At 40.5% G+C, this 23,995-nt stretch overlaps 1 protein-coding gene across 6 annotated transcripts in view; it reads left to right on the top strand.

The window, feature by feature from the left end:
* The window catches only part of ERBB4 (erb-b2 receptor tyrosine kinase 4), a 1,003,508-nt gene that overhangs the window by 959,385 nt on the left and 20,128 nt on the right, over positions 1–23,995 (top strand). For all 6 annotated transcript variants that reach the window (XM_038422011.2, XM_043505695.1, XM_038422006.2 and 3 more), the window contains 5 exons: positions 3,246–3,401; positions 5,964–6,039; positions 8,049–8,195; positions 11,082–11,179; positions 13,521–13,691. In XM_038422011.2, coding sequence (XP_038277939.1) covers positions 3,246–3,401; positions 5,964–6,039; positions 8,049–8,195; positions 11,082–11,179; positions 13,521–13,691 — 648 coding nt within the window. The remainder of the gene's footprint in view (positions 1–3,245; positions 3,402–5,963; positions 6,040–8,048; positions 8,196–11,081; positions 11,180–13,520; positions 13,692–23,995) is intronic.

The raw sequence follows: 23,995 nt of genomic DNA, 5'->3' as shown, positions 1-23,995 counted from the left end.
TAAGGTGCCACAAGTACTCCTTTTCTTTTTGCGAATACAGACTAACACGGCTGCTACTCTAAATTCTTCATATTTGTAACCTAAAATGAATGGCTCAGATGTGGGAATCTCTCTCACATTGTCTTCAGTTAAGAACAATGCAAAGAATTCATATAGCTTCTCTGCAACAACCTTGTCTTCCTTGAGCGCTCCTTCAGCACCTCAATTACCCCCTGTCCGCACCGATTGTTTATCAGACTTCCTTTTTCTGATATACTTTAAAAAATTCTATTAATTTTTGTGTTCTTCACTAGTTGCTCTTCATGTTCTTTTTTGGCCTTCCTAATTATACTTTTACACCTGACTTGTCAGGATTTATGCTCCTTTCTATTTTCCTCAATAGGATTTGACTTCCAATTTTTAAAAGATGTGTTTTTGTCTCTGACTGCCTGTTTTACTCCATTTAGCCATGGTGGCATTTTTTGGAACTTTTACTTTAAAAAAAAAAAAAGGGGGTATACATTTAGTTTGAGTCTCTATTATGGTGTTTTTTAAAAGTTTCCATAGTGCTTGCAGGCATATCACTCTCGTGACTGTTCCTTTTGATTTCCATTTCATTTCCTGTTTCCTTTTGATCTCCTCATTTTTGTGGTGTTCTGCTTTGTTATGTTAAATGTTACTGTGGTGGGTTTCTATGGTATTTTCTCCCCTACAGGGATGTTCAATTTAATTACATTATGGTTGCTATAAGGTTAACCTCTTGGACCAAATCCTGTGCACCTCTTAGGACTAAATCTAGAATTGCCTCTCCCCTTGTGGGTTCCAGGACTAGCTGCTCCAAGAACCAGTCATTAATGGTGTCTATAAATTTTATTCCCAATCTATATGGGGAAAGTTGAAATCCCCCATTGTTATTGAGTTTTCTGTTTTCGTAACATCTCCAGTCTCCCTGAGCACTTCACAATCACCATCACCATCCTGGTGAGGTGGTCAGTAGTACATTCCTATTGCTATACTTTTATTATTCAATCATGGAATTTCTATCCTTATAGATTCTATTGTATAATTTGTTTCATTTAAGATTTTTACTATATTTGATTAGGTTTTTTTTACAGTACCATTCCCCCCACCAACGTGACCTACTCTGTCATTCCTATATATTTTTTATCCTGGTATTACCATGTTCCATTGATTATCATTGCTCCACCAAGTTTCTCTGATGCCTATTATATCAATATCCTCAGTTAATACCAGGCACTCAAGTTCATCCATCTTAATATTTAGACTTCTTGCATTTGTATACAAGCACTGTCAATATTTAGTTGTCTGACTTCATGTGATGTAATTGAATGGGAATCTTTTTTCATTTAACTGTTTCTCTTCAGTTCCTACCTATACGTTTATCAACTTCTATCCACTCCTCTTTACTAGGCTGTAGAGTATTCCCTTTAATAAATTCACCCCTAAGACATACATCTCTCCAAACCGGGTGCTCCTCTGCACCTGTCAACTTTTATTGTTGCTGTTGATGCTGCTACTTCTGTATCCTGGAATGTCACTGGTATTGATCGATAGGAGTGTTTTATACAGTATCACTTGTTGGTTGCGTTCCAAGTGTTAGTACACAAGCTTGATCACGATACCATCTGAAGTAATCTGCCTTTTCATGACATGCTTGGTATATGGTTCATAACTGTTTGCTCTGTGAGATTTATTTGTCTGTTTTTTCCACAGCTTTTGTTTTGATGTCAGAAACTCTTAATCCTTCAAAGTGTACAGTTCTGATGTTGAACAGCCCAGCAGCATTGATTTGCAATTGACATGAGAGAGTGCTTGCTTCGACTAATAGCACCTTTTAAAAATAATTCTGTTTGCTGTATGCCATATAGTCCCCACGTCCCTGTTCAAACTCTCTTCATGTTGACTGCAGCAAAATATATTGCATTAAAAATAAAATAGTATTTATGCTGAGGCTCCCCCATGAGCCTTTCATAACCTTCTGTGTTGATTGCATTGAAATCTTCTTGTTAAAAGAGAAGTGTTATGGCTACTGGTTTCCTTTTTGCTGAAATACATTTCAAAGTGCCCCTTGGTGACTTCTGTCGAGGTTTTCCCTTCTTCTGTCAGGACTAGATTCTACCACATTAAATTGAATAGTACCTTAACCTAGACACAGACCCGTAGATATCAATAGGGCTAGTTGTGTAGCACCACAGTATAAGGGAATCGGAATTTGGCCCATTATACTGAGTAATGTGCTTACTTTAATCACTGACTGTGACTCTTCGAATTATCATTTTACATGATACTACAGCTTCCAATATTTTTTTCTAAATTACTGTGTATGTTATAGAGTTGATATATTAAACGTTACCGTAAGGGTAATTGCCAGGCATGTAATTTCATCTGCAGGTCCTTATAATGACTGCTAATGTCATAAATTCCTCTTTATGAAATTACAGGCTTGTAACCCTCTCAGGGCATTGCATTGTCCATATAAGTACTAAGGCTAAGCTTTGGTGGTGATTTCAGTGCCACAAAGCCTCATGTAAACTCACACGCTGATCGCAGGCGCTTAGTCTGTCATCAGACTAAGTAAATGATTAGGGCAGATGCAGACCAGACAATTTGGGCATGTGTTACTGTATCTGTTAAGATACCTGGACGGCTTGTTAACAAAACTACTTGTAACAGAATGTATACGCTCATAAAAGACATTGACCATTGATCTTATATCCAATTATAATACAAGAGGTAAAGTTTTAATAGGGTTGGAAAAGCAACTGGATTGTAGCCAGAGGAACACAGAGTTGTTTTCCCCATAATTCACTAAGAATATTGAAAATTTATATCCAGCTCAGAGGCTTTGGGTATAGAACAGGAGCATTTTCTTGTAATTAGCAAGCTGGATTGGGCGTCAAGAGATCCGGATTCAATTCCCAGCTCTGCCACAGACTCCTGTTGAGGCCTTGGGCAAATCACTTAATCTCTCTGTGCTTCAGGTTCCCTGTCTGCAAAATAGGGAAGATAATCCTTCCTTTCTCTATCTTGTCTATCAAGGTTTCAAGCTATTAGTGGTGAGGACTCTCTCACTATGTACAGTTCTTAGCATCCATGTGGCTCTGAGCTCTCGGTACTATTTTATAATATAATAATAAGATAGACCAATTTTCAAGATATCACGGAAACAGGTTGCAAAAAGGGGGGAAATATGAAAAATATTTAAAGGTTTATTTGACTTAAAAGAAATGTTTTGTGTCCCTCAGGGAATGATGTACCTGGAAGAGAGGAGACTGGTTCACCGGGACTTGGCAGCCCGGAATGTCTTGGTAAAATCACCAACCCATGTAAAGATCACTGACTTTGGCCTGGCCAGGCTCCTGGAAGGCGATGAGAAAGAATACAACGCTGATGGAGGGAAGGTGGGTGCATTCACACCAGCAGTCCTGGCCTTGCTCTTTTGCAGGGGCCTTCATTCATTCCAGTGCAAAGCTCTTGTTCTCTCTATTCTGTCACTTGAAAAGGGCATAACTATTGGAGCACGACCATGTACAGTATTAAAAGGAAACTTTGTCGATGAAGGCTGAGATTTTCAAAAAGAGAAACTGAACATTAGGCTCCTGAATTCACATTCTGGTACAAGCCTCATTATTCAAAAGTCCTGAGTGCACTAGAGCTGCCTTTGACCTCAGCGGGAGCTCAGCACTCTGGGAAATCAGGGCCCAGTCCTGCAATCTATTCCATTCTATTCATTGGGACTCTGCAAGGTACAGGGCTTGGCCTAAGATGAGCAAAACTGAGCAAAACAGGATCGTGGCTGGGCTTTGTTCTTGTGTCTTCCATTTTGTGCTGCATTTCTACTGCAGTGAAAACATCTGAAGTCAGTGCATTGCAGTTGTTCCAGTTCGTCATAGAATCATAGAATATCAGGGTTGGAAGGGTCCTCAGAAGGTCATCTTGTCCAACCCCCTGCTCAAAGCAGGACCAATCCCCAACTAAATCATCCCAGCCAGGGCTTTGTCAAGCCTGACCTTAAAAACCTCAAAGGAAGGAGATTCCATCACCTTCCTAGGTATCATTGTAGGCTATTGCTAGCACTGAGTAGTTTGCAGGCTACTTTTCCTAGACAGATCCAGCAGCAACAAGGGAAGGGGGCAGGAGATGTTTACTTGTAGCATGTCCATTAAGGTTTTACATGTGGTTTCCAACAATCTGCCTGTCGGCTCACAGTAAAGGAACCTGTGCATGCTCTTCCCCAGTTCCTTGTTGGTGCCAACAAGTGCCAACATTTGCTCAAGACATCTCTGAAAGGATGCAAAACACTGGGGCATTCAGGAGATCTGCTGTGTGTAATTAAACAGGCAGATTTTAACCTTGACACCTGGGACACTTTCCGCTGTTCTTCCCATATTATTGCCCATTGCACCTCCACAGTTTTAATTCCGTATCGTCTCTTATATAGACTCACCATGACAAGACTTGATAAAGGCACCCACATAGAGGCATCACAATATTCAGGTGGTCCCAGACACAAGTTCCAAGTGGTTATCCCTTATGCATCTTTGAAATGCCTCACCAAAAATCTCATCTTAACTTGCCTTATCTTGCCTTGTCTCTCCTCCAATCCCATAAAGTCCCTGGTGGGTCTATGTCTCTCCTCATCCCCTTTCCCAAATCTTTGGTTGCTCTGGTGCTTTACTTGTTCCCGCCCCCACCCCTGTCATTTTCTCTGTTCACTTCTGCTGGTGGCTGACTAGAGACTGCTGCCATCATCTGTTACTTCCTGGGGAGAGTGGCTGCCTTCCTACATATGTTGCTGCTGAGTCCAACTATTCCATGAATAGGAATTGTGTGGCGACAGGCAACAGGGATACAGCTGGTGGGGCAAGAAGCATCAAAGAAACCAGCAGCAGGTCCGGGTGAAATTTTTTGATTAAAACTTTTTTTTGGGGGGGGGGCAGGGGCAAAAATTGCAGATTCAGGTCAAACGAAACATTTCACTCATTCATGCAGAACTTGCCCAGGTGTTTCGGTAAAAAACAAAAAATCCAAAAATATCTCAACATTTCCGATTTTTATTCAAATGACTTTTCATTTTGAAATTTACTTCACTATTATTAAAATAAAAGTTGAAATTTTTTTAAAGTAACACAAAACATCTCACTTGGGATCGAACAAAATGTTTCGTTCAACCCTAAAAGGAAGAGATTTTTTTTTAACTTTTTCCATTCTCCAAAAATATATATATATATATTTTAAATTGGGTCAAGTGGAAACCCCTTTTTCCCTGAAAAATTGGTTATTTGCACAGCGATAGTCAGTGGTTGCTTTCCAACTCCCCAGCACCGCAAGGACCTTCTGGAAATGAGGACAGAGATTTGGCAGCCTTCCCTGACTCCTCCAGTTCCTCTGATCTCCCCTCCAGTGCCCACTCTGCCCCTTCTCCACCCATTCCTTCCCGTGAAGGACAAAGGCAGCCTGTAGATTCTTCCTGCAGCTCTTAGAGGGTGTCCTGGACTCATGGGTCCAAACATGAGGGGGCTGAGGTAGGATGTATGCACCAGAAATGTGATTGTTCTGCTTCTGAGAAGTATCACTTCCCAACCCAGAAGTTGTTTGCATTTTAAAGCTTTACTGTAAGTTTGCTAAGGAGGGCTTAGGCAGCTGATCAATAATACAGCCCTGCTGCTGAAATTGTTCATGTCTGGAAAAATCCTATAGAATTTAATAGACTTCTGCAGAAATTAAATAGGTCTCTGTAAAACTCAGTATGATTTCCTTTCTGTAAAGGTATTAAACCAACCTATAGAATTTAATAGAGAATGATATCCCGGCAATAAATATAGAGATAACAGTTCTCTAAACAACTACATCGGATATTTTCACAATGCCGACCCATTTACTGATACCTGGGTTTAGGGCCTATTCATATTATTTTATTCATTATTATTTTTTCTAACTTTCATTATCTTTTTGCTCCCAAGATGCCGATTAAGTGGATGGCTCTGGAATGTATACACTACAGGAAATTCACCCATCAGAGCGATGTTTGGAGCTATGGTAAATCTTCCGTGTGATTGTGCTTAAGAATTCATCTCTTGTGAAATACATAACGTTCTTTTATTGTGTCACTGATGTTTATTTATCAACCCATATTTCCTAAAGGTGATAACTGTTACCTTGTGTTTCCTCTATTTTTTAAAAAAATATACGTCTAAATTGCATTGTTACCTGTCTTCTGTGTTATTTCCCTGCTCACTAAAATGTTATTTCCCTGCTCACAATGTCCCTGCTGGGTTGCCTGACAGAAGCTCTGGTTTGGTAGCAGTTTGGCTGATCATTGTGACAGAAAAAAGCCTTTTAGTTTCGCCACAGATTGGTAGAAATATGACTGCGAGTCATAATTTCCAACAGTTCTCTGAATGCCAGGAATGTCAAAAAAAAATTTCTGGCTTATGGGAGTTTCTGTACTACAGTCACATAAAAGGGAATATGTCATAACACAGAACAAACGCAGCCGGGGGCAGGGGGAAGAAAGTAAAGAGCAGAGGCTGGTTTATTCAGGCTTAGGTTTAATTTCACAAACAAATTTGGAATGGGTGAGAAAGGCCAGGCCACGAGGAATCTAAACTGAAAACCAGGTGATTTCAATATTTAGAGAGTTTATTTAACTGTGTTAGCTACAAGATCAGAATGAGCTGTTAGGCATCTGCTTGGTTGTTTGCCTGTTTAACTTGTCCAGCTGTTAGTGAGAAAGAAACCTGCACCTTTACAAATGGGATCTCACAGCATCAGACCCATAATAGGTAATTAGAGACACTGGACCTCATCCAAAGTTTCTGTTGCTGAATAGTTTTGAAACAAAGATGTACAGTATCAGCTGAAACTCATTATTCACTTTTACCTGTGAGTAGCAGTAAAATACACTGTTTGCTATTGCGAGATAGCGATCTTCTTCTGTCTAGCTAAGAAAAATATATGATTATCTGAGATTAAAACTGTATGCATAAAGCAGCTTCCTCCCCACCCCCAAACTGCGGATTGCCCCAGTTAGCAAAATATACATCTTCCTCCATTATTTATGCAGCTCAATTTAAAACAGGAAGCCCAGCACATCTGTGATTTTAAGAATAAAACAAGATGGTTGACAAGATTTAGTTATTAAACATCAGTGTGGTGGTGAATGGGGGAGAAAATAAATGCATGTTTCATGGATATGTATTTTTACTTCTCTCTCCTCAGATTAGAAATGACAGTCTGCAAAATACGATTACCAGGCTGGAGGCATATTTTAAATGACCTTTACAATAAAATAAAAGCAAAACAAAGGAGAGTGTTGGGAAAGCAGCAGTTTTTTTAATATTAAAGATTGTCTTTGGGGATAAATTCTGTTACTTGTGATATATGTTATTTATCTTTCTGCTTAGCTGCCAAAAAAATCCTCGGGCTATTCAAAAAGAGGATCCCAGGTTTAAATCACAGCATTATCATAACCCAAATCCATAAGGTGATTTAAGAGAAACCAACACAACTGACTGAATGACTTACAAGGCAAAGATAATGACATAACCTTATTCACTCTGCATCATTATGGGAAACTGATGCTATAATTTAGAGAACATCTTTAGGTTTTTTGCCCCTTACAATAACATCAACCATTCATTTTCCATTTTGATATGATAAAAGAGCAAGGCATATTCTTCTGTTATTGTTTCCATTTATATGTTCTGAGTCTTCCATATCTGTCATGCCTGCACTCTACACCGCTTATTTGTTCTAAGTCTCCCCATCTGTCATGCCTGCATCTTTTCTTAACCCAATACAAACAAGAGCCATCATCCTTAGAATCAAACTCAAGTGCTGTTCCACAATCTTCCTATAGTCTTTAAGTGGTGGATCCAACATAAGTCCGAGCAAGCTCTGGACACTTTATATGTGCACTGGTTCTGAGAATGAATGAGACAGGTTCATCACATTGTAATCCAATAATGGGCCTCAAACTGATCCATAAGGTGTTTTTAACAATTTAAATAAAACATTCCCCTAATCTTATACTCATTTGTTCCCAGGTGTCACTATTTGGGAGCTTATGACCTTTGGCGGAAAACCCTATGATGGAATCCCGACACGAGAAATTCCTGACCTGTTAGAGAAAGGGGAACGGTTGCCCCAGCCTCCTATCTGCACCATTGATGTTTACATGGTGATGGTGAAATGTGAGTATCTGTCGTTTTAATATCACTGTGCTCAATGCTAGCAGAACGTATTCCATTGCATCTGACAGCGCTTGCTAATAATGCAGACTGTTTCAAAACAAAAAGCTTCCTACGGTTTTATAAATTACATTTGAACATAGCATGCACTTTTCTCCTCCCCTCTCTCCCCCCCCCAATTGCAAAGGATATGAGTTTAGCTGTGAAGGGTTTGAGTTAGCTCCTCTTCTTATTACTGTGAGATGGTATCACACATCCTTGCTATGAAGTCAAAATTGTATGATTGTGATTGTAAACACTTGTCATTTCCATGACAATTGATTTTTATGTAAAAAACGATAGCATTAAACATAATTATGGTACATGGGTAGTCAGGCATTGAAGGTGGCAAAGGGAAGAGTTGGCTCCAAAACAGAAATCTCAACTATTGAGGAAAGAAATCCATAATGTTTTTTTATTAAAGAGAAATTGACTTAATATAACAAATATAACACAGCTGAGGATTTGTTTTTGTTTGTTTAGCTGGATCTAGTAGTTTATGGACATTTATATTTTAGCAAAAAATGAAAATAGTTTATATCTGGATTCTCACTTACCCTGCCCTCCTTCCCGCGCAAGAGAGACACAGAGAGAGATGTGCACGCAAATGGATCCTCAAAGCCTAAACTTCTAATTAAAAAAGAATTAGGAACATCTCTGTGGTGTTTCTGACTTCATTTAAGTGAAATGAACATACAGCCATCTCTTCGTTCTAACATGGGCTTTTCCCTTTTGATTTGCACATAAAAAAGAGCAGAACTAAAAAGATAAACTGGAGGAGGTAAATATGTATATTCTTAGTAAGAAAATGGGATTTCTCTCTTCTCAGAGTTGCATTTGTAGCCTGAAGCTTGTCATATGGGTGCACTATATCACTCAGGAGATTGTTAATGGGATATAGTTCCTTTCACCCCTAACTGCAAGATTAAACCCAACACAGGTCATAAGAGGCTGAAGACTACCACACATGTTCAGTACAGGGGCTCTTTGGTGGCTTGTGTTTAATAGTTTCATCTAATTCCCAATGAACAAGTGTCCACATCACAAAAATCACAGTCCCTTAGTATCAATATGCACCTCCTTCCTGGAAGTGTTAGCAGAGAGGCCACGGGTTGTAACACCCTAATCTTAGTAATGGCTGTAGGTTTGAGGCACATTGGTCAGATGTTATAAGATAATTTGCAACCTCGCTTCCTGTACTAGATACACTCTGTGGGTAAATAGGAGCTGAGTCTTCCACACTGTCTATCTGGAACCTACATGGGCCCTAAAATCCAAACACAAACAATTCTGATAGGGATAAATGGAAGGTTTTGTTTTTCAGCAGACTGCCTTTCATTTAGTCTTTCACAGTGCTGATACAAGGGCAATCTACCCCTTATACAGTTTGATTGTCTATGGCTCGGGTATTGTTTTTGTAAGAATTGCATGACATTTCCTTTAATATAGGAATTCTCCTCAATATATCATTTCAGCCATAGAATCTGATTCTGCATGTTTTACTCATGCTGAAGAGTCCCTCAGCCATGTGAATAATCCCATTGACTTCAGCGGGACTACAGATATGCATAAATTTGTGAGAAAGGATTGGAGCATCTATAAGATATGGACGATAAAAGAGCAAGGCACTTGATTATCATGGCATCTAGTAATGCAACGGAATGTAGTTTGGAAGTCGACTAGAAGAGCTAAACACATGGAAGGGGACCATTTGGATCAAACTCAAGAATATTCTAATAGAATACAGTTCTAATGAATAAGAAAGAGTTCTATAGTGTTGAAAGCAGATGCAGGTAGACTGGCTATTCCGGACATCTGACATTGGGGAAGCCATTGCTAATGGGGTACCTTTTAGCATTCTTGCCAAACTGCCTTCTGGCTAAGGAAGCTTTGATTCTTCTACTTTGGTCACATCTTCAGTGTAATAGGGCTGCAGGAGATAAGGACCATTTCACTGACAGTCCCTGCTAAATGAGGACACATTCCTGGAAAATTGCTGATAGAAGCTTTTTGAAGCAGAGGTTGGCACTGAGGTTGGCATTTATCAGTTGCTTTGCACTAACTGTTTTGCAGCAGGCATTCAAAGAGGAGGCCGTTCTTTCTAATGAATTTTTCTGAGAGAATGTGGGGGGAGGGGGTAAAGTCCTTGCTTGTTTAAGGTGGAATGTGTCTCGATAATAGATATAGCCTGCAGCGGGGCTTATGCCTGCAAATAATGTTAAAGTGTAGCCAATAGCTGATGATGGCAGCACTAATACAAAGTTACCCGAATGGTGAGGAGGGAGAAAAAATAATTGAGAGAGGTGAGAGTGTTCAGATCTGTTTAACAGTCTGCTATAACCTGGAATACATTATGGATTAGCAGATACTAGTAGTATTATGATAGTGCCCAGAGGTCCTGATTGAAATACAGGCCCCATTGTGCGAGACACTGTACAGATCTATAGTAAGAGACATTCCCTGCCCCAAAAACCTTCTGATCTAAATAGACAAGACTGACAAGTGGGGTGGGAAGAAAGACACTAGTACCATCCCCATTTTAAAGATGGCAAACTGAGGCACAGATAAATTAACCTACTTGCCCAAGGTCCCACAGCAGCAAAGCCAGGAATTGAATACAGATCTCCAGGCCTTAGCCACAAGATCCACCTTCCTCTATTTTAGAAGCATTGTTTATTATCATCTTTCCAATTTTCCTGAACAACTGAATTGTGTTTTTTCCTTCTGCAGGCCAAATACACCAAAGGCATCATCGCACTTCAAACTAAGGATTGTTTCAAATGTTGTTCAAAATGTAATGACATCCTTGTTACCAATCAACTTTTTTTTTCTTCTTAAATCTGTCCGCAGGCTGGATGATTGATGCTGACAGTAGGCCTAAATTCAAGGAATTGGCTGCTGAATTTTCTAGAATGGCTCGAGACCCTCAAAGATACCTTGTCATTCAGGTCAGCAACTCCGGAACATCTGGAAATCATTTTAATTCTGCTTGTAATATCCCTGGAATTAATATAAGTGCATCAGAAGCTCTCACATCACCGCTAAAGAAAAAAAGCAGTTGTGATAATAATAGAATCATAAAAATGTCGGGCTGGAAGGAACCTTGAGAGGTCATCTAGTCCAATCCCCTGCTCTGAGGCAAGACCAAGTAAAGCTAGACCATCCCTGACAAGTGGTTGTCTAACCTGTTCTTAGAAACGTCAGCTAATACTTTAAGAAAGCTCAATAGAGACCAATGCTGAGATTTGAAAAAATGGGCGCATGGAATTCAATTCCTAACTCCATATTTACATTATCCCAAATCTACCCAGCACTGGTGAGGTCTCCGCTGGATCATTGTGTCCAGTTCTGGGCACCACACTAAATGTCAGGAAAGATGTGAACAGATTGGAGAGAGTCCAGAGGCAAGCAACAAAAATGATAAAAGGTTTAGAAACCCTGACCTGTGAGAAGATTTTAAAAATGAAAAATGGGGCCTGAGTAAAGAAGACTGAGCTGGGACCTGATAAGAGTGTTCAATTATGTTAAGGGCTGTTATAATGAGGACAGCGATCAATTGTTCTCCATCGCCACTGAGCGATGGACAAGAAGTAATGGGCTTAATTGGCAGCAAGGGAGATTTAGGTTAGACATTAGGAAAACTTTTTAACTATCAGGGTAGTTAAGATCTGGAACAGGCTTTCAAGGGAGGTTGTGGAATCCCTGTCACTGAAGGTTTTTAAGAACAGGTTGGACAAAGAAATGGAGATGAATAAAAATTGCAGTGCCAATAACATAATTATTAAATACCAGAGGCCAGAACATGGAATCAGTTTGGGCCAGATTCTGATAAGCTAATTCACAATGATCAATACAGACAGTTCAGGGGAACAATTTGATCAGTAAAACAATAGTCAGCATGAGTAATAGTATCATAATGTGGCCTTTTCCTAGCAATACTCCTCACTGAGCTCAAAGGGGAGTAATGTTTAAAAAGATGAGGCCACAGAAAACCTGCCTGGATAATTATTTCACTAACTAAAAGAACTTACTGCATTCATTGTATTTCCTTTCATTATCTTTTTAATCTCATTATAAAGGTAATTTGCAATATAATCTGGTGGGTACTTCATCATTTGAGGTCACTCATGTGGCCTCTTTCATCGTGCTGTTTAGCCTCTTCCATAGTGGTCTGTTAGGACACTAAAGGACAAATGCTCACCTCAATTTAACTCCATTGCAGCACTCGTGTCTCGGCCCTTGTGGAAAGTCCTATGGAATATAATCAGGAATGATAACCTCTCCATGAGTGAGGTAAGATCTTTTATTGGGCCAACTTCTGTTGATGAAAGAGACAAGCTTTTGAGCTCCTCTGAGCTCCTCTTCAGGTCCTTTCACCAGTTGTCTTTTTCACCAGGAGAAGTTGATCCCATAAAAGATATTACCTCACCCACCTTGTCTCTCTAATATCCTGGGCTCAACATGGCTACTACAACACTGCAAACAACCTCTCCATTGGAGTTTTAAACCAAGCTATATAATTCTATGGCAGGGTTATAATTCTCTATTAAATTCTACAGCATGGTTAAACAATTCTCTAGATAGGATTTTATTCTCTATTAATTTGTATAGGTTTTTAGTGTAATTTCTACAGATCACGAGCTCTTTGAAGCAGGGGACTGTATTTTGTTCTGTGTTTGTACAGGACTTAGCACAATAGGGGCCTGATCCCTGACTGGGACCATGGGCACTAAGGCAATCCAAATGTTGTCATTACCTAGTTTAATTCTTATTGATTTCATCCCTATTAAATTCTTATAAGGCCTTCCATATGGCTAACAGGGGAGTTTCACACAATAAATCCTTAAAAGATCAAATAAAAATAAAATAAAATAAAATAAAATAAAAAGCAAAGAAGCTCACTTTCCATATTTTTTATATATATATATATATATATATTTCCTGCATTAGCCTTAATATCTCAAATATTTCACAACATACATCAGACCTTGCCAGAAACTGGTCTACTGGGTCCAGAATTGAGTTTATTTTAAAAAAGAAAGAAAAAAAGCTCAATAACAGGAGTGCAAAACATTTATTTTTGCTTGATTAATGCAGTTATTCCCCTCCTGTCATCGTATTCCCAGCCAAAAATCAAAATAGACTATGTAGCTGTGGTGATGTAGGGCAACCTGAGTATAGGCATGGTCTCTGCACCATGACTGCCAGGTGGTATAGAAAGCAGGTAACTATGCTCATAGAATTAATTCAACTCTGTGTTATCTTCCTCTGTCCATATGACACATTCAGGGTGATGACCGTATGAAGCTCCCCAGCCCAAATGACAGCAAATTCTTCCAAAATCTGCTGGATGAGGAAGACCTGGAAGATATGATGGATGCTGAGGAATATTTAGTTCCTCAGGCCTTTAACATCCCTCCTCCTATCTACACCTCCAGGGCTAGAATCGACTCCAACAGGGTAAGAGCAGCTACTGACTCGCAAAACCAGGACTAGAGTTTTAAATGCTCTAATCAAGCATAAGCCTGAGTTACCCTGGGAAATCTGAGCTTACATGCATGGAGAGTGACTACAAAAATGGCATCATAGGAGTTCCAAGTTTATTGTGTCTCCGTGAATTCCACATCACTCGCTCTGCTCACCAGTGCACAAAGGTATTCTTTGAACAGCCAGTCCTGAATCCTCAGCCTAGGATTGCAAGGCCACGCTGTGTTCTTTCTGGACAGTGAATCATCAGTACCAGTAATCACGAGTCTTTCAGTTTACATCTGCCATGCAAACCCATTACCTGTAAAGGGATTGCTCAGGTGTAACCGAGAGCAGCTGGAATTAAGTACACAATCTTGTCGATGCATCTTGAGTGAGAATGGAATCTAGCTCTTTTTCCAATCTATCTATGGGCTCTTTTACTACAGTATCTGAGCACCTCACACTCTTTACTGTATTTAGCCTCTCAACCCTAAGAGGTAGGACTATTATTCACAAGTTACCAATGGGGATCAGTGGCACAGGGAGGCTAAATGACTTGCCCAAGGTCACACAGGAAGTCTGTTGCAGAGTAGGGGATTGAGTGCCAGTTGCCTGAATTGCTGGCTAGCTCCCTACAAAAAAATTTCTGTGGCAACAAGTCTCAGAGCCTGGGTCAGCTAATTCAGGCTCACACTATGGGTCTAAAAATAGCAGTGTAGATGTTCCCACTTCAGCTGGAACCTGGGCCCTGGAACTCAGCGAGTGGGGTTGGTCTCAGAGCCTGGACTTCAGCCCGAATGGGAATGTCTGCACTGCTGTTTCTAGCCCTGTAGCGTGAGCCTGAGTCAGTGGACCTGGCTCTGAGACTTACTGCCGCAGGTTTTTTTTTTGCTTTGTGGACGGACCCATGGACTTTAGAGCATCCTGCCTTCTGGCTCTGCACTTCTAACAGGAGCTTAGAAATATTTAACTAGGACTGGTGATCTGGTGTCTTCTCTGAAGTGAGGAGAGATGACACTAAATGCACCAGACTAGGATAAGAATTTGTTATTTTGTCATAGACACATTTTTCCAAGGGAAACCACATCTAGAGCACTGACCACAGTCTCTCCAGAACAGGCATGGAGTTTTATTTCCAGCAGTGCTAAACACCCACAGCTCCAGCTAGAATCAGTGGGACCTCAGCATGTGCTTAAAGTTAAGCAAGAGTTTAAGTGCTTTCCTGAATAGGATGCTTTCCTGAATGAGGGCCATAGTTGGCTGAGCTTGCGATATACACCCATAATGCGTCTCCAAACTGTCTTGGGTCAGTGAAATTGTGCTGTAAATTGGCACAGACTATAACAACATCCAGTAATCACCACCATTATTGTGGTTTACTCTCACAGTTTGATTAACAGCAATGACATTTGTTCCTTACTGCTGAGAAATCTTCCGATTCCCTCCTTAAGCCAAGCAGTTCCACATTCATGCAGTGGGATGGATTAATCATTTCCCACAAATAAAAATAGATGTATTTGAACTTCAGTTCCACTTGCAAGGTGCTTCTCTTGATCACTGTCAGCTTACACTGGAGAACTAAAATAACTTCCTTTTACAGGGCCCCATCTTCACATAGGGAAAAACAACATGAGTTTGAGCTCACAGGGTTGCCACCTGAGCACTCCTGTGTGAGGGTGCGGGATTTGCTGCCATTATCGAAGGGTCTTGGCTCCAAGTCCCATGAAGCTTGGGAGAACCCTCACCACTCTACCTTCCCTCCTGGCTGCTATGGGAGCCTGGATCAGGCAGGATCCATGCAGCCGTCATGGGTATGTCTACACTGCAATAAAAACCCCACAGCACTGAGTCTCAGAGCCTGGATCAATTGATTCTGGCTCACGGGGCTTGGGCTGCAGGGCTAAAAATAGCAGGGTTGGTGTTCAGGCTACGCTGGAGCCCAGGTTCTGAGATCCTTTCCCTGAATGGGTTTCAGAGCCCAAACGTCTACCCTGCTATTTCTAGCACCACGAGCCTGAGTCAATTGCCCCCAGCTCTGAGACTCGGGGCCATGGGTTTTTCTTTTCAGTGTAGACGTGTACAGTGACACCTGCCCCTTCAAGTCCTCTTCCGAGAAGAATGTCACATTATAAGATGAGACCAGTGTTATCTAATGCGAGAGGGCAACATTTTCTGCCAGTGGGATTGGGTGATGGCTCTGAATTTTCCTAGAGCATCCTATAAATCTAGCGTTTTAACCAATATAATATTATACTTTTTCAATAGTTTTCACTCTATGGGTCAAACTTCCTGGGCCAGCTATGGAAGGCCCCAAATGCAGTGTAACCAATGAGATATCGGTTTACAAAAACGGGGCTAGGATACAGAGAGCCTACAAAGTCCATTCGCACCCTCTGCATGCCATTGTGCCGTACTCCCTGGGGGCTCCATTCACCCTCATTCACAGGTGCTATTTTTAAAGGGGTGGGGAAGGAGAATGCTGAGGGTGTAGCCGATGAATGTACAATTTATATATAAAAGCAGCTTCTGGAATCAGCAGAGACTGACTTCTCTCATGTGACAGGGATATTAACTATTATAACGCAGAGCCATGTCAGATGTCTCGGGTCAGCACATAAAGCCTGGTCTCTTGCTAGCAGTCATGTATCTTACATTTATTACAGGAGTCACCAGGCAGCATGCACACACATGCAGGCATACACATGGCTAGATTTAGAACTAAATCAGCATAATGCTGAAGTACCACCCTGGTGTATCAGATATGCTGTGTCTAAGATACATAGTTGCCATAAAAAAAGGAGGACTTGTGCCACCTTAGAGACTAACAAATTTATTTGAGCATAAGCTTTCGTGAGCTACAGATGACTGCTGTAGCTCACAAAAGCTTATGCTCAAATAAATTTGTTAGTCTCTAAGGTGCCACAAGTCCTCCTTTTCTTTTTGCGGATACAGACTAACACGGCTGCTACTCTGAAACCTGTCATTATGCAAGAATCTGAATTTAGCCGTATGGAGTGGAAATCTATCAACTTCATGAAAAAACTCGTACAGAAAGGAATGCATCCGATGAAGTGAGCTGTAGCTCACGAAAGTTTATGCTCAAATAAATTTGTTAGTCTCTAAGGTGCCACAAGTCCTCCTTTTCTTTTTGCGAATACACACTAACACAGCTGCTACTCTGAAACCTGTCATAGTTGCCATAGAGGCTCCTGATTTCTAATATAGATAGGGGTTTTTTTCCTGGATATAAGCTCTGCTCTGTTTGCTCTGCAGTTGCAATAATGCAGATAATAATGAATGGAGATAAGACTGCCATTGTTCCTCCTCTAAACATTCATGTTGATCTAAAACTAAATGCACGGTAGCTCCTTTAAGAAGTATTCTTTCTACTGTGCATACTTTAAGTACAGATGGATGTCAGTTGCAGGAATCACACAGAACTGAAATACCTTCAAGTATCTATACATACAATGCTTTGCGTCTGGCTTATTCTGTTTCCTTTGGGTGACTTGGATTTATGCTTGTTTGGTGTAATGGCTATTAATATTAAATGAACTCATTATGATCAGTGTTATTACTGTGAATACCAAATACATTGATGCAGCTCAGGCAGTTTATGTTCCTTGTTACTGGAAAATTAAATTTTATGTGACCGTCTCCATGCTGCTTAGTTAAGGCAAAACACAGAAACTATAGCTATGGAATCTTCAAGTCTTTCCTGGCGACAAGGTGCTTGAAAAATATGGCCCTGCACTTATTGGTGGTTTTAATTTTAAAAAATGAGGCATGCGTACTGTAAGCCGCTAATGTGCTCGTTCTCTGGGCATATTGCACAGAACCTTGTGGCTTCAATGTGTCCTAGCACAGTTCTAGCTCATGAAAGCAGGGAGATTCTGAGCCTATTTGTGTTTAGACATTGAAGTCAGTGAACTGAAGTAAGACCACTTGTTCGCTAAGGAAAGCTGTGAAGTTTCTGCTGTACAATCCAGGCAAGGTGATGCTAGGGTTAGGCACCAATGAATGAGGATATACATAAGACAAATACAAAAAAAAACCACCCCAGTCTAATGTACAGTAGTGACATAAAGCTGTATCCCGTAGGAAAAAGGAAACTTCAGTGGGATGGGGTATGCCCTCCACTGAAATAAACACGACATTGCCTTCCTAATCCTCTGTGATCTGTTGAGATAGGCTGGAGGCACAAGGGCAAAGCCTCCCATTACTCCATCACCACACACACACACTATTTTCCTGGCAGCCCATGGTACCAAGTTTCCTGTTTATGGTTAACTCATGGACTCCCTTAGAGAAGAGTTCCTCCTTAAAGGGGAGTTCCCCAGCATGGAAGGGGCGCCGTGCAATAATTAATACAGGGGCTGGTCTGTCTGAAATTTGGGATTTCAGCTAAACTACATTTTTCACATAAAGTGTCTGCTTTCCACAGAAAATGTTGACTTTTCATCATCCAAAAAGTTCCAAAATCAGCAAAGGGGTTAACGACTAGTGGGTTTCCAGTACTTAGTGTTCTGTTTGGGTGAATAACTCCATGCTTGTGAAAGTCTAGTCACTGCCACTGCAGTGGTTATATAAGCCAAGACTTTTGTTGCTAGCGCTAGCAAACCTCCTACATTCACAACCATACAATTATTGACTCCGATTTTTTAACAAGTACTGTCCTGTTTGAACAGGTACAATGTTAGAACCGAGGGAAGTCTCTTTTGTTTTCGCATTTGTACACCACAATGCTTTTACCTTGGCTAATTCTCACTGCTGCTAACTGTTTATATTGTTCAGTAGCTCCTCTGAATGCAGCCCTTGTTACTGTGGTCTGTACACTGTATATTATAGAAGCCCTTGATGCCATCTATGTAGGTAAGAGTCAGGTGATATTTCACTGCTGAATCTCTATTTATAATTAAGTCACTCCAGAGTGAAATAGGGCAAAGTCTCATCAAGGCTCTTAATTTGTTTTTAAAAACATATAAACGTCTGGGTTTTAAAGGGAGTGAAAAGAAGAATGAGCATGATTATAAATAGTATTTTATAAGGACATGGCAACTTTCATTACAGATGTTGGGCACAATTTTAAGAATTGAGACGTTTGCCACATGGAGCACACCAGAGCTCTGGCTTGACTAAACTCCTTCACCACATAGGTGGCTACACAGGAACCTAGAGGGCAGGTCCTCTGCTGTCCGCCGGACTTCAAAGCAGAAGTGGAGCTGGCCTATTCTGTGGCAGTGGCCTACTGCACCTATTACTCAGATTACATTCCCAATACACCGAGCACCAAATCAATTCCTTACAGATTAGCCCCTTTGTGCCTCTAACAGGTTTATAATACAGGTCATGAATCAACAGTTGATTTGGTATTAAGAGAAAAAATTATTTAAAATTGCTGAGATGATAGGCCAGCTCTGTGTCCTGGAACAACCTCATTTACTATTGCAACCCTACTCTAGTCTGCAGGGTGATGCAAAGGGTAAACAAAAGGTGGAGTTGTCCCACTGAATTTAAAACCCGCACATTGCAGCGATGGGGAACATTTCACCAATTTAAGATTTTTTTCTGCATTTTTTTACGTTACAATTATGCCTTCGAATTATGTCATGACAGTAACATTAATTGCATCTATAGACATATACTGTAGTAATTGCAATGACTATAGAAGTATTACAAACTTCAAAATTGCCTTTGAAATTTGAAAAATCACTGGAAAAGTGGTCTAATTGTTGTGAGAAAACTCCACAAAAATGAGGAAATTCACAAAAAGAATGGAGAGTGCTTAGAGGATTGAGCCCTAATCTTCCAGTATTCTCAAATTATGGGTTGGGCGATAGAGACCTTTTAGTCAGACACTCCTATAGCCTCTCTTGTGAATTCCTTTCTTTTGGGGGCTTGCCTGACAACTGTGGGGAGATAGTGTGCAGGGGAATTGCAGGGAGTAAGCATCTGCCTTACGCACTGGCATGGACTTTCTAGACTGCAGATGGTGGAGTAAACAGATGTTGTGGGCAATGCCAGTTCCCCCAACTAAGTTGGTGCAAGGGGTGTTGTAAATTGCTGATAGGACAGGCTAGCAGTCAATCATTTCCCTCTGCCCCCATCGCAAGGAGGAAGCGGGGAGGGAGTTGTTTTTCCCACCCTTTGCATTGAGGGCTTTAATAACAGGATGGCTATGATGGTGCCCTCAGTTACACTTACTCATCCCCACTATTTTCAATGAGTGGAACTCAGTAAACGTTTCTGCTGATGATGCATGAGCCAGAATAGAAGCCAGCTGCTTCTACCAGACCTCTGCCAGCTCTGCAAGGGTAATAGGAGGCAAAAGGAATTATTACAAGGAAATACCATGGCCTGTGTTATGCAGAAGGTCAGACAAGATGATTGCTAGGGCCCCATCTGCCTTAACTCTAGGAATTTATGAAGCAGAAAAAAGCATACTTGGTCCTAATGGTCAACAATATGACTCTGTAGTCATAGATTTTAGGGCCAGAAGGAACCATTGTGATCATCTACTGTGTGACCCCCCCGGATAACACAGGTTAGAGAATCTCATCCATAACTTCTGCATCAAATCTATCACTTGTGTTTGAGCTAGAGCACCTCTTTAAAAAGTCATGAGATAAAGATTGAAAGTGATGGAGAGTTCACCACAACCCTAAATAAGTTGTTCCAATAATTAAGAACCCTAACCATGAACTTTTTTGCCTTATTTCTAGTCTGAATTTGTCTAGCTTTAGCTTCCGACCACTGGATCTCATTATGCCTCCTCCCACTAGATTAAAGAGCTGCCGACTAGTTGAAATCTCTTCTGCTCTGGGAGCAGGTTTGCTGAGCAAAATGGTGCCATTTGTTATATACTCACTGTTCAGAGCAAACCTGCATTTCATATTGCCTTTTTGTTCTGGTTGACTTCTGCTATATGCTGCCTTCTGTATTTCTTCAATACCTTCTTCATAATAAACTGACCAGAACTGTCCATGTTTTCGCCAAATGTGACTTCTCTCTCTACTAACCCCATTTCCACTGCAAGACACGAACTCTCTGATTCATAGAAGACTTAATGCTTTTATATATGCAATCAAGAACTTAACTGTTTTAACTTTGCATCCAGTTTCATTCATTCCTTCTCCTAAGTCCTGGTAATCAAAATAGGTGATCAAAACTTATCCTAATATCCTAATATCCTAATACCATTCCATGTCTTGCCACTAGTTTGTGTCATTTCTTTATCCATTCAAGTGCTGTAGTTCATCTCCAATACGATAACAGATGAACTTGTAGATTAATAGGATACTGTATCAAAGGCATTCTTAAAATTCAGGAAAATTATGGTTGACAGTGTCCCTCCATTAGCTCTCTTGCTTCTTCAAAACATTTGGTTAGGCATAATCACCCCTTTTATTAATCCATCCTGAATATCTTTCATCACATCATAATGTTCCAGATATTTCCCTACTATGTCCCTAATTAGTGGTTTTAGTATTTGGTGCAATGATAAAGTCAAATCTATAGATCGGTTGTTTACCCAAGAATCGTAGAATCATAGGACAGGAAAGAACCCCGAGAGGTCATCTAGTCTAGTCCCCTGCACTCATGGCAGGACTAATTATTATCTACACTATTCCTGACAGATATTTGTCTAACCTGCTCTTAAAAATCTCCAGTGATGGAGATTCCACAACCTCCCTAGACACTTCATTCCAGTGCTTAACCACCCTGACAGTTAAGAAGTTTTTCCTAATGTCCAACCTAAATCACCCTTGCTGCAATTTAAGTCCATTGCTTCTTGTCCTATCCTCAGTGGTTAAGAAGAACAATTCTTCTCCTTCCTCCTTGTAACAACTTTTTATGTACTTGAAAACTGTTATCACGTCCCCTCTCAGTCTTCTCTTTTCCAGACTAAACAAACCCAATTTTTTTCAGTCTTACCTCATGAGTCATGTTTTCTAGACCTTTAATAATTGTTGTTGCTTTTCTCTGGACTTTCTCCAATTTATCCACATCTTTTCTGAAATGTGGTGCCCAGAACTGGACTCAATATTCCAGTTAAGGCCTAATCAGCACGGAGTAGAGCGGAAGAATTACTTCTCGTGTCTTGCTTTCAACACTCCTACTTATACATCCCAGAATTATGTTCGCTTTTTTTGCAACAGAGTTACACTGTTGACTCATATTTAGCTTCTGGTCCACTATGACCCCCAGATCCCTTTCCACAGTACTCCTTCCTAGGCAGTCATTTCCCATTTTGTATGTGTGCAACTGATTGTTCCTTCCTAAGTGGAGTACTTTGCATTTGTCCTTATTGAATTTCATCCTATTTACTTCAGACCATTTCTCCAGTTTGTCCAGATCATTTTGAATTTTAATCCTATCCTCCAAAGCACTTGCAACCCCCTCCCAGCATGATATTGTCCACAAACTTTATGTGTGCTCTCTATGCCATTATCTAAATCATTGATGAAGATATTGAACAGAACCAGACCCAGAATCTCCTCTTAGGTATTGCCAGTTAGTTTTGGTACCATTTCCTGCTTTTTAAAGAGTTGGGTTGTTTTAGTCCAAGTCCTCTACTCTTTCTGCTTTGCGTCTCCCTTAAAAAGCTTTGGATGGATTTTAGAGTTTAATCAATGTTTTTTGTCATCAGACTAGCTTCAGTCATTTTTGTCTCCTTGTCCCTGGGAAATGTCTAATGTCATGTATCTGTTTCTAGCCCCTGTATTGGAAATCCAACATCAAAACACGGTATTTATGCCTAATACCCAGATAGCATATAAACAGAAATTGAAACTGACTGGTCTAATTTTATTGCTTAGGATGAGTAGAATATAAAAAAAACATCACATCTGATGTAAAATAAATTAGATTAAAACAGTTCAGTTTTACAGATGTATCTTAAAAGATAGATAATTTACAATGTCTCTTTAAAATATGCTACATTTGTGACAGAAAAAAAAGGAGAGGGAAATTCATATGTAGGGATCAAACAAAACACATGTGGTCCGACACCTAGCTATAGCAGGGTATATTTTTAGTGCCAGATTCTGTAGCCTTATAACAAGTAGTACCTCACTCCATGAGCAGTCCTATTGAAATTAGCAGTGCTGCTCATGGAGAAAGGCACAGAATAAGCAAGGGTATCAGAAGCTGGCTCTTAACATGCTCCATGGTATCTAGCTGTTGAAGGTCATGTTGCAAGAGTTGCCCTAATCTTGTCCCTCTTGTTTCTTCTCTGACATATATGATCCCGATCCGATCCACAGCGTTTAGCTCCAGATTCAACCATTCTAGTTTTGGGGTTATTTGTTCTACGTTTTTTAGTTTGGACACATATTTGCTACCAATTTAATATATATTTGTGATCAGCCGGTTGTGCTCTTGCCTTGCAGTGGGCTTACCCTCCCACAGTTAGAATTACCATGAGTTCACACTCTCACCAAAGGACAGTAACCAGTCCAGGGGACCACAGCTGTACTTTGCAAGAGCTATCAGTATGTGAAATTGAATGTACTGAGCTTCACTGTCACTGGTTTAAAATCAAGGAGCATCTGCCTCATCTATGAATAGTTGTTGGCTCTGTTAACAAACTAGAGAACTTGCAGCTGTTTCACTTCATCGTCTTTCTCCAAAAAAAAAGTCTATGGCTATAAAGGGAGTGACTGCCAAATATTTCTAAACTCCACCGAGGAGGCACTCTGTGAGTTTTCAAAAAACATTTTTATTCGGGACGCACAGCTGGAAGAGAGGGTGAACCTGACCAGAAAGACCAGACCCCAGATTTTCAAATGCCCAGACCCCTCAGTGAGGGTCAGAGTTCAGAAAGAATCCCATTTAGGCACCTAAATAGCGACCAATTTTTAAAAAAAATGCTCAGCACCAAGAAGATCGACTTGTGATACGATACATGTGGCTTATTTTCGAAAGAGTTCAGTACGCAACATACATTTTGGAAATTTGAACACTTATTTTGGTGCCTAAGTGGGAGCTGAGCTCTTTTAAATACCTATTCCTGACTTGTGGGTGCCAAATTCACTTGAAACTTTAGCCTATAATGCAAGTGGCGCCTATGCAACCAAGTAGATGGTACAAAATGTATGAGTCTCCACAACACGCACACTTTAAAATGCACTGACACTCCAAGCGTTGTCCCATCATTGCAGATACCTTATACAGCCCTTACTGGTACCAAGGGATATTTGTAGCTGACCCAGGAACTTAACAGGGGGCCTGGGCTCAGAGTGTTCATCATTCTGCATGATAGAAGCTGTTGCACTGAAGCACTACAGGAAGGG

The sequence above is a fragment of the Dermochelys coriacea genome, chromosome 11, assembly GCF_009764565.3.
Source record: "Dermochelys coriacea isolate rDerCor1 chromosome 11, rDerCor1.pri.v4, whole genome shotgun sequence".
In the NCBI taxonomy this organism is placed as follows: domain Eukaryota; kingdom Metazoa; phylum Chordata; order Testudines; family Dermochelyidae; genus Dermochelys; species Dermochelys coriacea.
This window is presented reverse-complemented; position numbering and strand designations above follow the sequence as displayed.